At 38.7% G+C, this 13,718-nt stretch overlaps 1 protein-coding gene across 2 annotated transcripts in view; it reads right to left on the reverse strand.

The window, feature by feature from the left end:
* Positions 1-2,677: 2,677 nt before the first annotated feature.
* Positions 2,678-13,718, reverse strand: part of rai14 (retinoic acid induced 14) — a 33,188-nt gene continuing 22,147 nt past the window's right edge. The window contains exons 8-21 of one of the 2 annotated variants that reach the window (XM_026297466.1): positions 12,940-13,046; positions 12,620-12,804; positions 12,306-12,331; positions 11,869-11,955; positions 11,554-11,637; positions 10,702-10,839; positions 10,026-10,127; positions 8,554-9,279; positions 7,893-8,365; positions 6,355-6,523; positions 5,441-5,608; positions 5,080-5,238; positions 4,856-4,921; positions 2,678-4,494 (exon numbers count right to left, since the gene is read on the reverse strand). In XM_026297466.1, coding sequence (XP_026153251.1) covers positions 4,408-4,494; positions 4,856-4,921; positions 5,080-5,238; positions 5,441-5,608; positions 6,355-6,523; positions 7,893-8,365; positions 8,554-9,279; positions 10,026-10,127; positions 10,702-10,839; positions 11,554-11,637; positions 11,869-11,955; positions 12,306-12,331; positions 12,620-12,804; positions 12,940-13,046 — 2,577 coding nt within the window. In that variant the 3' untranslated portion in view covers positions 2,678-4,407. The remainder of the gene's footprint in view (positions 4,495-4,855; positions 4,922-5,079; positions 5,239-5,440; positions 5,609-6,354; positions 6,524-7,892; positions 8,366-8,553; positions 9,280-10,025; positions 10,128-10,701; positions 10,840-11,553; positions 11,638-11,868; positions 11,956-12,305; positions 12,332-12,619; positions 12,805-12,939; positions 13,047-13,718) is intronic. The other variant, XM_026297467.1, reaches the window with a different exon arrangement.

Here is a 13,718-nt window from a genome sequence, read left to right on the forward strand (position 1 = left end):
AAGTTGTTTGATGATGAAAACAGTGCACTTATTCAAGCATGCCAAAGTTAGTACTAGGTGATAGAAGTCATAGCAATTGGTAGCACTATTGGTCCGGCTCAGCTGGAGAATCAGGGGGGAAGCAGGGCAGAGTTTCAGGAGAACCTCTCAGCTTTGTGTAGGGGCAGTTGGATTCAAGTCAGCTCTCACTCACATTTTGTAACAGACACAACAATGTTTAAAAAAAAAAACAAAAAAACAGCTCTGGTAAATGAGCTGTAGCTAGGCAGAAGATTCCCAGTCAAGATGTGGCTTTATTACTAGATGAACTATTCAAAAATCTTTCAATAAAACAGAAGTGACACCAAGATGTAAACATTACCGGCAGTTAGAAGTACCAGCAGCAGATAACGCAGCCTTGTTCCATGACGCACATTAGTGAAAAGCCATTTAACAATATTTACTAAGCACACAAACCTTGATTAGTAGGAAATGACAACATAAACAGTCGGCTAGCTAAGCCATCAGCAAAAATGGTTAAAAACGTTCTAAAAGCAGAGAGTTGGCAGATGAAACTGATTTATTGCCGACATCAGTAGAAACCCAGACTAGAAGACTGACCTCGTCATCAGCAGCTTCCTCTCCCTCGTCTTCTTCCCATCTTCAGCCTGTTCCCCTCATACTTTTGGCATCTAATACTGATTTGTATACTAATTCTGAAGAGTCTCTTTAATGGCAGATCAGTCATCCTTCCAGTCAATAAGTGTCCCCATCTCCTGATATGCTTCACTTCCTTCTCATTTTCTTTTTTTTTTTTTTCCCCCCCTTTTGGCCACAATCGCCTCTCATTTCCTCCACAAACAGGCTCCTTTTGCCACAGTCTTCCTCTTCTGAGCTGTGACCTGCTGTTACGACTCCCTCGCATCAACCTCTGACCTCTTTTACTATAGACAGAATAACCCAATATCCTCTGACAGCTCCCTCTCTCTCTCTGTGTGTGTGTGTGTGTGTGTGTGTGTGTATATATATATATATATAAATATAAATATAATATATAAAATATAATATTTTTGTCCTTTTCAGAGAGAAAATCTTTGATATGCATGTTTTTGTGGTTTCCTTAGGGTTCAGGCATCATTTGCTGTCCTTTGGCCTTTTATGTGCCACACTTGGTCTATAACCTTTACTGTGTCAGTGATGGGTCACTCATACAAAGGATCCATTTAAAATTTTAGTCCAGGTTATTAGATGTCCAAACCTGAGAAATAATATACTAGATTATGCACTAGATTTAGTCACTTTATCAACTGAAGTATAATTACAGTAATTAGCCAGAGTCCTTGGAACACTAAAAAAAGTAAAGTCCCATGTTTGAATATTCTTGTCATATAACTTCAAATTGAAACTTTTGGCTTAGAGAAGTACAGCTCGTCCTGCCACTCACAGATTCCAGACTTTGAGACTTTACTGCAGCCCGGTATGCTTCACAAACATGGGGCCTAGCTGGATTAGGATCACAGCACTAGATCTCTCTCCACTAAACCCATGAAGCCTGAGGGCAGACTGTGTGGGAAAGCAAGATTGACAGGAAGCTGTCGTGTTAAGGCAGAGGTGTGTGTGTGTGTGTGTGTGTGTGTCTGCGTGCGTGTGCTTTCTTGCGTGCATATACATATGTGTGTGTTTGCCCAGTGGGCAGAACACAGGGTCAGGCCAGGAAACACAGTGGTTGTGCCATCGGTTAGAGGAAACAGAATGACAGAAAAATTGCTCAGAGTTGGGCTGGCAGGACATCTGAAGGCCAGGGCTGAGTGGACATTGAGGGAGGACAGAGTGCTGACATGGACGATGGTGTGCCTAACCTCACAGGAGAACGAGCTATGCATCTGATTTTATTATTTGCACTGTATTTCAAATTCTTTAGATGTGTTTCAAACAGCTTCAGTACTTGGAGTAAATCATTTATGTGGCTGTAACCCTACTGACTGACAAATGGTGAATGAAAGACCATTTTCCCTATAAATATACTTCAGGTTTGTTTTTTTGTTTTTTTTTTTAATGATGGCAGTATTGAGTCTGGCTAATGTAACCATCCAACATTTGTCACTAGTGTAGTTGAGTTTTTGTGAGGGCAGCAGCAAATGGCTCTGATAAGTTTAATATTGCTCAAAACATTTCTCCTGTAGGTTATTTGGGCTTTTTTTTCCTCTAATTTGTCATCCACCATCCATCCAAATTTAGATCTCTGTCTTATTGCAGAGATCTAAATTTGGCAGAGGCTGCCATCTAGTGGTTATTTATTGCCTTTCAGTCTTTTAAGAAAACGTGATGAGCCTTTTCTGGCTTTACTGGGAAAAGTTTAATGAAACAAAAGGTTTGGTCCTATACCTATTCCCATCTGACATCCCACGGGTTACACCTTGTTTATCTAGAAACCAGGATGATTAGTTGCAAGGTTTAGACGTGGTATTCTTTTTCTGATCTTTCAACTTGGTAAATAAAATATATTTAGGTGGAAAACAGACTTTGTTAGCTGTGGGATTTGGTAGAAGTGGAAAGTATTTTGAAAGTGTCAATCCAATTACTTTGGCATGTAAGTGAGATGGTTGCTGAGTTTTGTTTTTTTTGTTTTTTTTAACAATCAGTTTATCTGAGACATGTCTTGAGATGTGATGGAAAACAACATAAATACACGATGCAATAACTTGAAAATCGATTTATGTAGGCAAATATGCATTTGGCAAACGATTAATTTTTTTATGTCACTACAAAACTGTTGAAATTGAAACAACCAACAGGAAAGTAGTTTCTTAAATTTCCCTTTCATGGTACAAAACATTTCAGTCAAGACCTAGACAAAGAGAAAGAGATGTTTGATACCCTACAACTTGACATGAAATGACAGGCAAAGGCTCTACTCAGGGTCTACCAAATGTCAGGTATAAATCAGGCAAAAAAAAAAAAAAATCCTGAGTGAGAAACCAAGGTAGGAGAGTCAGATCCAAACACATTTAATCTGACTCCAGTTAAATTGTGTTGCCCCTTAGATTAATATCTAAAGGGCATGTGGCTCTAAGTACGGTACTAAGGCAAAGAATTGTGATGTAAAAACAGTTCAGGAGCCTCTAGAAGACACATTTAAACACATGCGTTTGAAATGCGTTCTCAGACATTGTATAATGTATCTCTACCTACAAAGTGACATCAAAAGAGGCTGCAAACAAATACAATGTTACAAGGTGAAGTTAGTCTGCAGTAATTGAAAATTGTTGACATTGAGTGTAATTGTCAAAGCTCTGCAGAGCTGGAAAAATACTGATTCATAAGTGCAGGCACAGAACACGAGACAGAACAAGCAATTTAAGCAAAACTGAATATTTTGCTTTCAGTCATCACATTGGCCACACTGCTCAAGAAAGAAAAGACTTTAGACCAAAATAAAAGAAAAATATTAAGCCCATATTTTTGGGCATTTGTTACAACTTAAACGTTCGGTTGTTTAATCACATTTAACAATGTGTAATTCAGGTGTCTAGACCAAATAGTGTTATAGTGTTACAATAGAGGAGACAAAACACAAAGACACAAAACAAGGCCATCAAAAATACAGTTATCAAACTTTTTCATTAAAATACAGTAACTAGAAAAACATGACTTAATACAATTCCGTAACATATTTGTGCTAACAGGAAAATAGCAATACAACTAGTATCATGCTTTTTCTTCATAGAAGTGCAGACAAAAAACTTTTTTTTTTTTTTTTTTTTTTTGGGATGGCATTGAGAAAAGTCACGTTATCAGGGCACAAATAATTTAGATGGCAGGAAAATGTGGACAACCATGAAACATGTTGACAAGTAAAATAAAACTAACACTATCATAAGATAGATACTATTAACAGCAGCACCAACTGAGTCATTTCTTTCTCTAAGCATGTTACAACTGACACAAATCAGTGTCATTGTTTTCATTGGACTGGGTACACACATGTTTACATTATCACACTTGTGCAAAACTGTATTGGATTTAAAGTTACTGCACATTTGTTGTAGTGTTAACATGCAATGTAATTTTGGCTGGTACACAGATGATAGCCACCTGGCCCTGCCATTCATTTGATTGGTCAGTTGGCTGATGTACAGTATCTGCATGCTGGGCCCAAAAGCGCTGACCATCTTAAGACTGCCGACCTTAAGATTTAAAAGTTTCAAAACGACATTAGCAAAGGTAGTGAACATATGATTGTAAACCTATTGCTCAGTTACAAATAGTCAAGGTTTATCCAGAGGCACCATGTGCTGGCTTTGCTTATAATCAGCACAAGCAACGTGGGCACATGAGGGCATGTGGTGACAGCAGCTGATAGCAGCGGTTCACCTCACTTTTTTTCACAAAGTGAAATGTATTTTGGGAAACCAGGCCCAGAGAGTCTCAGCAGGCCTCCTTGGTTTGGCTTGGCATCTTGCACATCATTAGGATCTGCTTCAAGGCTTTCTGGACATCCTCATCCATTTGACCCTTAAGACACATAGCACAGGTTCAGTTAGCTAAAATAAACAAATCCACTGATTTCTCATGACAGTAAGTAAAACCCAAATCATTATGTGATCCCCCAAATAACAGACCTTACTGCAAACAGGTTTCATTGGAAATACTTTCTACCAAAATAAACAATTCTATATGCTGTAGAATATGTTAAAAATCATGTTAGTGTCCCAAATACAATTCAGTTCATTATAGTTGCATTAGGATAGATTTTTCAGAGATAGACATTTCAAAACTATTTGCATAGATACCAAAATTTTTATTTTTTCATCTCTTGGTGGAACCATTCCTTTAACAACATACAAGATTTAGGCATAGTACTAAATTAATTTACCTGGACAGCATAGAGGAGATGCATCCTGTATACTGACACTACCTCATTATGCTGCTTCTTAGACTCCTACAAAAAAAAAATACAGGTAAATACAGATTTAATCACCTACTAAATGAATAAATGTAGTATTCAGGAATCACAAAAGTATATTTAAGTCTACAAAGTACACTCTAATATTGCAAAATGACAATTATTGTGTATTCTATGAAGTGGACAGCTCTCACAGCTAGCTGGTACTGTAGTTGTTTGATTTGTTGCTGCAATGTCTCCAGCTGTTGGTTCTGTTGCTGTCTCTTGGAGGGTGAACCGGAGCTGTAGGAGAGTTGTGATAGGCTGTTTAAGGCATCCTTTAGCTTCCCCACCTCCCGTGACAGGTCATCTATCTGAGAAAGAAAACATCAAACATCTGGTTACATTTAATTTTTCAAGAGTCATGACCAGACAAAATATGGCGCTCTCGAATCTTAACAGATGCCTATATTGTTTATCATGTACAGTATGTGCACTGTCAGATGGATACTATGAGAGTGAGAAGCACTGCAACAGTGACAGTACTACTGTTGTGGATACCAGATTATTACTGACCCTCTTGTTCTTTTCTCTTTCTGAAGCAACGTGATCCTCCACCAGCTGTTTGAGCTGACACACAGCATCCTGAGACTCAGCCAGCCTGGAGGTCAGCATTTGGTTTTCCTTCTCCCTTGACATTACCAGCTCCTGCAGAGCTTCCCGCTCTGCACGATTTTCCCGTGCCTAACAGGCGGATAGAAGAGAGTTATGGTGAGTTTTAATGAATGAATGGCTTCAGAATACATTAGGGTATTAATATTATCCCCCTGTGGGTGTTCTTCATATGTGGAATAATCTTATTCTACATATTACATAATTCTGTTGACAATTTGACATGATTTTGTTTCCTCGAAAGGCTTGTAGGCCTTGTTGTCATGGCAACATGTCTATAATCTCAAGCATACACAGAGTGGGATTTTTTTTCTCATGTTTATTCAGTGTAAACAAGAAAACCTGCTGAAAGTAACCAGGAAGAACGGGAAGTCCATATGGATGGGCTGTTCTTATATCAGTGACCCATGGACATCAGAGTATCATAAGACACCAGATGGTATTATGGATATACTGTATGATTCAATCTGTTTCCATATATACAGTAAATGCCCATATGGTTCCATATCATTTGCCCATCTATAGCTTTTCTATATGTGGTTTCATTTCTGGGCACATGTGAAAATTTGTTATGTGAATCATGTTTCCATTTATTTACGTTTTCATTTTTACTTCATAACCAAAAGAGAAAATCACTAATCTCAGATGAATCAACAACTCTCTTACAGGTTGAAGAATCAAAATAGCCACATAACTTTCGCCTGTACAACATCCAGCATAACTCATATGATCTTGGATCTGTTTAACAACATACAAATTATAACTCCTTGTTACTGAACAGTTTTTGTTTTCATGCCCACGTTCCTCTCTCCCCTCACCTTCTGCCACGCATCAGCTGCCTCCAGTGCCATCTCATCCTGTTTCCTGAGGGCCCCCTGAAGGAGCTGTGTCAAGCGGTTCACTTCTCCCTCCAGTTGCTCTCGCATGGTCTCATACTCCAGGTGGGAGACTGAATCATCTGGGATGACATCTTTCTCTGCTGTCAGACTTTTTAGTAAAATAGGCACAAAAACCACAAGTTGACACAAAAGCTTAATGAAGTACATTTTTCAAGCAGGCAAGGAAACAATGGAATGTAGTGACAATATGTCAACCTTACAATGATATTAATTACAACCTCTAACTTAAACAATTGAATCAATTTTAAAATATTAACATCTTTATGAAATGAGGATTTTGGCAGCCCTGTTGTATTAGACTGTTAGTTGAGCCTATGTAGAAAACTGCCAATGATATATACACTGATAACCACACGTTATCTCCTTCGTTTGTGCTCCTTTTCCTTCCCCTGTTCCTTTGTAAGCAATTCTGAATGTGGTGGTTTATGGTCCTGATAATTTCCAGTTTGTGCTCCAGTGGGTGGTGATGTTAAACACTGGTCTGTGTGCAGAGATGTACTTCGATATTCTGACTGATATTATCTTCAATCCAGGAAAGACAGACTTTCTGACATCCTCCTGTGCAAATTTGATGTTGCTGTCTGCCACACTGATGTATTCTGCAAAGGCTTCCATCTCCTTTGTTCTGATTCTGACCCTGGTGTCACACATGTCTTTGAACCAGTGGCTAACCACCTGTTTTAAATACAAGGGATTTTACAAACTGAAGCATGGCTGTACCATGAATTGGCCAGTTGACCAACTGTTCCAAGCCTATACATGGAAGGAGCAGAGAGCGAAACCCTGAGTTGTTTTTTTTTTTTAGTTTTTTTTGTAGGGATTACAACCAGTTAAAGATTTAGATATATGGTTAACAGCTGCGAGGTAGAAGCCTTCACAGCACATACCTCAATCAAAGTGTCCTTGGGCAAGACACTGAAGCCCAAATTGCTCCTGATGGCCTTTCCATCAATGTATAAGCATGTGAACACATCTGTGCGACTGGCCAATGGCCAGGACAATGCCTTGCATTACAAGTTCTGTACTGGTGTGTTATTGTGTGTATAAATGGGTGATTAGAAAATATAGTATAATATGAATTTGAGTTTAGACAAGCACCAAATATGTATAAGACCTTTTACCCGTCACCTATCAACTCCGCTTATATAAGGACCAGACGACCAATTGCCACGGTACCCCATTCTCCCACAATGCCCTGCAAAAGCTTTCTTTAAGGGACTACCAGATGGGTAATATTCCTTATACCTAGAGCCAGGCTACAATGCCAGGGAGTGAGAATAGCATCATCCCCAATTCCTGTTCCTGTAGGTGGTGGGATGATATACACATATCTATTAGAAATCTAACCTCCACCCCATCATCCACCTGTCTGCTCTAGTTGTAGCTCCAGCAGAAAAAGATACTTCAACAACACAGTAAACCTAATAATTCATGGTTTTGTTGTTTAACCTTCTCACCTGTTTTGAAGAGCCTCTACCTGCAATGTCTTCTGGTGTAGCTGCTCTTTCAGAGCTTCTGACTGACTTTCCAACTCTTTGATGGCATTTCCCAGAGATGACATCACCTGTGTGTGGTCAGCGAGAGCCACAGAACTCTGTGCTTGAGCGTCTGCCTCCTGCTTCAGTACTGAAATCTCCTCCTGAGCAGCTGAGTACTTCTTCTCCATGTCAGTTAGCAACACCTGCAGCTCCTCCACCCTGCTATTTAGCACCTGGACTTGCTGCTGTTGTTCTGATATGGGAGGCGATGTTGCACTGCTCTCAGCAAGCTGCTTCTGGGAGGCACTCAGCTGACTCTTGGTTTCACTGTAGGAGTGTGAGAGTTCGAGCAAGCGGCACTGTAGCCCAGCAATTACCTCATTCAAATCAGCCTTCATTTCTTCGAAGTCTTTGGCTGCAGCTTCAACACACACTGTGCCCCTCAGGGCCTCCTGAACAAGAAGAAATAAATTGAAATATGAATCAATAAAAGGAAAGATGTCATTGAAAAATGTGACTAGAGTAAAAAGAAAGAAAGACTGATTAGACAATGTTTAATGAATGGAAAAAAAAAATATTTCATCTGTGCTTTGCTATACCTTCAGTAAGAGAAATTCATAGGAAAAAAAGCCATATTAACCTGAAGTATCCTAATCTCTTCCTGTGCCTCCTTGTACAGCTCCTCAATCTGAATAGCCCTCTGTTCTTTCTCCTTTGCGCTCTGTCTGTCCTCCTCTGACCTTCTTAGAGCTTCCCCCAGCTGTTCAATTCGTTGAGCTGCTTTCTCTTGCTCAGATTCTGATTGAATGAGCTGAGCCGTTAGCTGTTTTACTTCATGTTCAAGTGCAGATGATGGACATCTCTGGGCCTCTTCTTTCTCAATCCGCTCACCTTCTTCTCTTCTCATCTTAGCTCTCAGCTCCTCCACTTCCTCCAGAGCTTGGTGGTATCTCTCCTGGGTGTCTGTCAGCTTTGCCTGCAATTCTCCTAGACTCTCCATCAGCTCTTCCTCTCTTCCTTTCTCCTTCATGCCGTCATCCTCTTCTCTCTCTCTGCTTCTCTCAGGTTTCAGCTGAGCCTGAAGAGAGCGGTTTTCCTTCCTGGTTTCAAGCAGCTTCATCTGAACACTCTCTAGAGCCTGTCTGAGGAGTCTGACCTCCTCTTTGCTCCCTCCCTCTTTTTCTGCTTCATTCTGTTTTTCAGAAATACCTCCTGAACCATCTTCCCCTTCTACTTGGATGGCAGAGAGGACTGGTGGCAGTGATTCCAACTCATCCTGGGTGGAGTGGAAGGAGGAGTTGGAGGCCATGCTGTTTGGACGACTAGTGTCCTTCAGGTCCTCGTTTCCTTGGACGGACGGTTGTTTCTGTAAGGTTAAGAGTAAGATGGAAATAAAAAATCTCACTGATAAAGCATGTAACATAGTACAATTTTGTAGTTTGTTATTACACTGAAAAACAAAAGATAAGCATTAAGATTTATTAAAGTTTATTGTAGAGTCTCATGTTGCAAATTTGAATTATAACATTGTATGGAGCTTTCTAAAAATAAACTCCAATTTTTTAAAAGGACATACTCCATTTTAAGGTAATTTCAAATTAAGTGGGGCAAAATCCACAGTCCTCATTCTGTGTAAAAAATATTCTCTGAAGTTAAACTGCACTTGATTTTGCAGTGTAAATTGCAGTATATTTAGTCATTTTCCCTGGGCTGTATTTCCCTGCTGAGCTGCTGGGAAAGTGCAATATCACAAACAAATGTTGCAGTAAACTCTTTTAACTTTGGCTAAGTGGTTGGCAAGAGGGATCAAGCTTTGAACCAGCCAGCCAACTGGGGCATTTCTGTGTGGAGTTTGCATATTCTCGCAGCATGGGTTTCCTCCAGCTACTGTGGCTTCCTCCCACAGTCCACAAGCATGCAGGATAGGTTAATTGGCAATTCTACATTCCCTGTGGGTATGAATGTGAATTTTGAAAATACTGTTTTTGTGTACTTTGCTCTTGTCTTCTCACATAAAGACTATATAGCAATTAAGCTTATATACAATATATTATAGTATGCCCATTCATTTCTTCATGGGTAAACTAAATTGTGAATAAATGGGTTACATACCTTAAGTTTGCTTACGAGTTGCTGGTTCTCCAAATTAAGAGCAGTAATCTTGGCTTGCAGTGCAGAAACCAGAGCTGCAGATGCTGTAAAGCCACACTCAACCTGTCAACACATACAGAATACACACATTCACATACAAAGACACACAGGGCACAAAAGCAATGTTAAAGACCACTAGCTTTCTACTGAAAAACAAAACGAGTTGTGACATGTCTAAAGCTTAAGAATGCCAGAGTGAAAAAGTTTAGTACCCAGATGTCTGTTGTCAGTATATAGTAGTATAGTAGTAGGTTTATAGTAACTTAGGAAACACAGTGTTTAGATTTTAACACTTTCAGCATTTTTGATTATATAGGGGGGGGGGAAATAAATAGTTAAAAATAGCCACCATGTAAAATCTCTAGCTATATGTAGGCCTGAGGCTTTTGAACTCATTAGAAAAACACATTTTAGTTTGATTGGGTGATGACCCATTTCTAATCTACACAATACATAGTGTCGGTGCTGTACTATACAGTTTTAATGTTAATGAGTTTTAATGTTATATTTTTAAAGCTAAAAGTCCAACATCATTTAGACCACGTCTTCTTTTCTAGTCAATACATTTGTTTTAAAATCAGCACAAATATACACTATAGTAAGCACATCACTATAACATTGCTTAGTTGTTAATCACCTTTGAATCCAGTTCAGGACTAGTCACTGTCTGTTCCACAGTCTGCTTCAAGTCTTCAATTGTCTCTAGTAACATGTTTCTCTCCTCATGGAGCTTCTCAACCTCCTCTCTCAGCACCGTTCCTCTAACTTCTTCTTCCTTGAAAATTAGAATGGGGTGGAGTAAAAGGTGGTGGGAAAGAGGAAGAGGAGGGAAGAAGAATAAAAGATGGAGAAGAAAGTTAAGGTGAGGGAAGAAGGAGAAAAAAAGAAAAATGGACAATAGCAGGAGCAAGGTTTGGGGGATGAATTCAAGACGTTAGCCAACTGCTACAAGAGCCATTGTCTGATCAATCCAAGTTAATTGTGTTGTGTTTCTCTTAAATTAATTTAATAAAAAGTATTTTTATAGTCATATTTTTTCTGATTGTCATTCTTATTGAGCTTTATCTTACTAATAAATGTACTGTACTTCATCTTCGTATCTACACCATTTTATGGCTCTTGTGGACCTTTTTTATATATATTTATATGTTGCAGTTGCAATCAAGCAATCAATTATTTAAATACCGAATTTAACAATAGCTGACCAATGTCCTTTACATTCAATACTAAAAATAGATTAACAGATAAGAATTAAAACTAAATTCGTCACATAGTTTGTACTATTTTTTTCTATGGACACTGTCTCCTTACACCTACTAATTTAATGTTAGGTACATGGTTGAAGACACTCATTAACGGTTTGCAGCTAAATAATGATATACAGCTTAATGACCCAGAAAAAAATCATTTGCTGCAAGTTTGTCATTATTAAAAAATACTAATTAAAATAGGAAGCAGGAACAGTAATTTTGATTGCCGTTTTTATTACCTTGTAGTTGAATGTCTTGGGAGTGTCACTTTTGCCTGATGTAGGGGTCCCGGTAACAACTGAAGGAGAGGAGGGTCCAGAGCTCTGAAGAAGGTTAAGGTTTATTAGTTTTAACCTAATTTTAGATTCAATTTATTCATAAATCCTTGTCATGTTCTGGTTGAAAAATCTGGTGAGAGAAGACTGACAGAGCAAACATACCACTATATTAACAGGTGCTCACAAGTCCGACTATTGATTTTAAGAACATACTGTAGGCATGCATTAATATAAAGAGTTTCACACTGATACAAGGAGACACACACGTGCGTTTACCTGCAGTGGGCTAATAGGAGGTGGAGGTGCTTTTCGTTTTTTGGGAGTTGTAATCCGTTCATCACTTAGCTTAGCTACTTGATCATGCTGAAGAGCCAGCAAGAGACCAAGAAGGGAGGCATTGAAGAGAGAAATGAGTAAAGGTGGGATTCAGTGCTGGTTAGTAATGAAAGAGTTGATCAATGAGTGCTACACTAGGACTAAAGTTTTCATAAAAGATTGTGAAATTTTATATTGACAAATTAGAAAAGCTGATGATAAAATAGTGTACACAACAGAAATTAGTTTTTTGTTCATTATATTCAGCTTTTCTTCACTGAATCACAGTAGTACTAAAGGACATTGAAACCTTTAATTATTAAGTATTTAGAAAATCTGCTGTTTTTTATTTGCCTGTTTGTGGGATCATATAAAGAAAAGTATGAAAAATGCCATACCTGAGGACTTCTAGGTGACTTTGTATCTGTCAAATGAGACAGAAAGAACATTAAAAATAGGCTGCATGCAAAAAGCACCATTCTCTATAAACATTTAACATTTTTCTACTACATTTAACATGTTATTAGTAGACATACACGATACATGTAAAAAGTCATGTACTGCCTCCAGATGGCAGTATTGACTGTCAGAGCAGAATGAATCTCTACCACAAAGGAGATGCATTTATTATAAACTTCTATTATGGTGTGAAGAAGTAGGATTTCAGGCATGTCCTGATGCTGTCTCATGTGTATCTTAGCATGATATTCACCTGAAACCTGATGCCTGCACAAGGCAGCTGTGAGGGTCGTTTTGACCTCTGATTTGCCCGACAGCTTGGCATAGTGTACAGCATCATGGCCTTGTGAATCCACAGCTGTCAGATCTGCTCCTCGCTGAACCAAGACTTCAACAACATCTACTGCATTGGACTCAGCTGCCAGCATCAAGGCTGTCCTACAACACAAAAGTACAAGTTTTAATGACAAAAGTAACATCTACCCAGCATGCAAGAACAGAAATGTCAGGTATCAGTACTCTTACTTAAATCATTTTTGCATTTTTTTGTGTTTGTCTAGACTGTGTTCATACCTGCCACTGCTGTCAGAAGCATTGATTTCAGCACCGCAGTCCAGCAAAAGGCTACATACTTCAACGTGAGCATGTTTGGCTGCGAACAGCAAGGGGGTGAGTCCATCCTTTGAGACAAAGAGAAAAACATGATAAACATTAGATATGCCTGAGAGGGACCATACATAACACAGATCATACACACACATACTTAACTTATCTTGGCTGACACAGGATGTGAGCCAAGACATGGAGTATGGTAAATGTCTATTTGGTGTGAAAAGTAGTATATCCATGTGAAAGAGGGCTGAATGTCTATCTCTGTATATATATTTCCCAGCAGATAAACTGAAAAGGTAAAGTTGTTCCAATTTTTCAGAATGACATGTGTTTTATGATGAGAGGAATAAGGGAAATCCCTGAAATGATATATTTAAAGTTCTAAATGAATGGTTTCAGAGAAGTTTAAAGCCCTCAGTTGGCTGACTCTTGCAGTACTTCATGCAATGTACACAGCCCACATTTTTCACAAAATCCTCACCCCAAACATGACCCTGAACCTAACCTTAACTGTCTATTATTTAAGTCCCTCCTAAACAGTTTATTGGCTGGGACTACTAAGGGTGGTATACAATGTGGGATGAGCTGCCTGGAGAATTTTGACTTAGCTAAGATTAAGATAGGAAATAAAATCCATCTCAGAGAATTGTACCTTAAGTGTGAGCTATGAATGCATAGTTTCTAAACACACTAAATCAGCACAATACAAACAAAAACAAAAAAAAATTAAAATGTATGAA

This window comes from Mastacembelus armatus, chromosome 12, assembly GCF_900324485.2.
Source record: "Mastacembelus armatus chromosome 12, fMasArm1.2, whole genome shotgun sequence".
Lineage (NCBI taxonomy): Eukaryota > Metazoa > Chordata > Actinopteri > Synbranchiformes > Mastacembelidae > Mastacembelus > Mastacembelus armatus.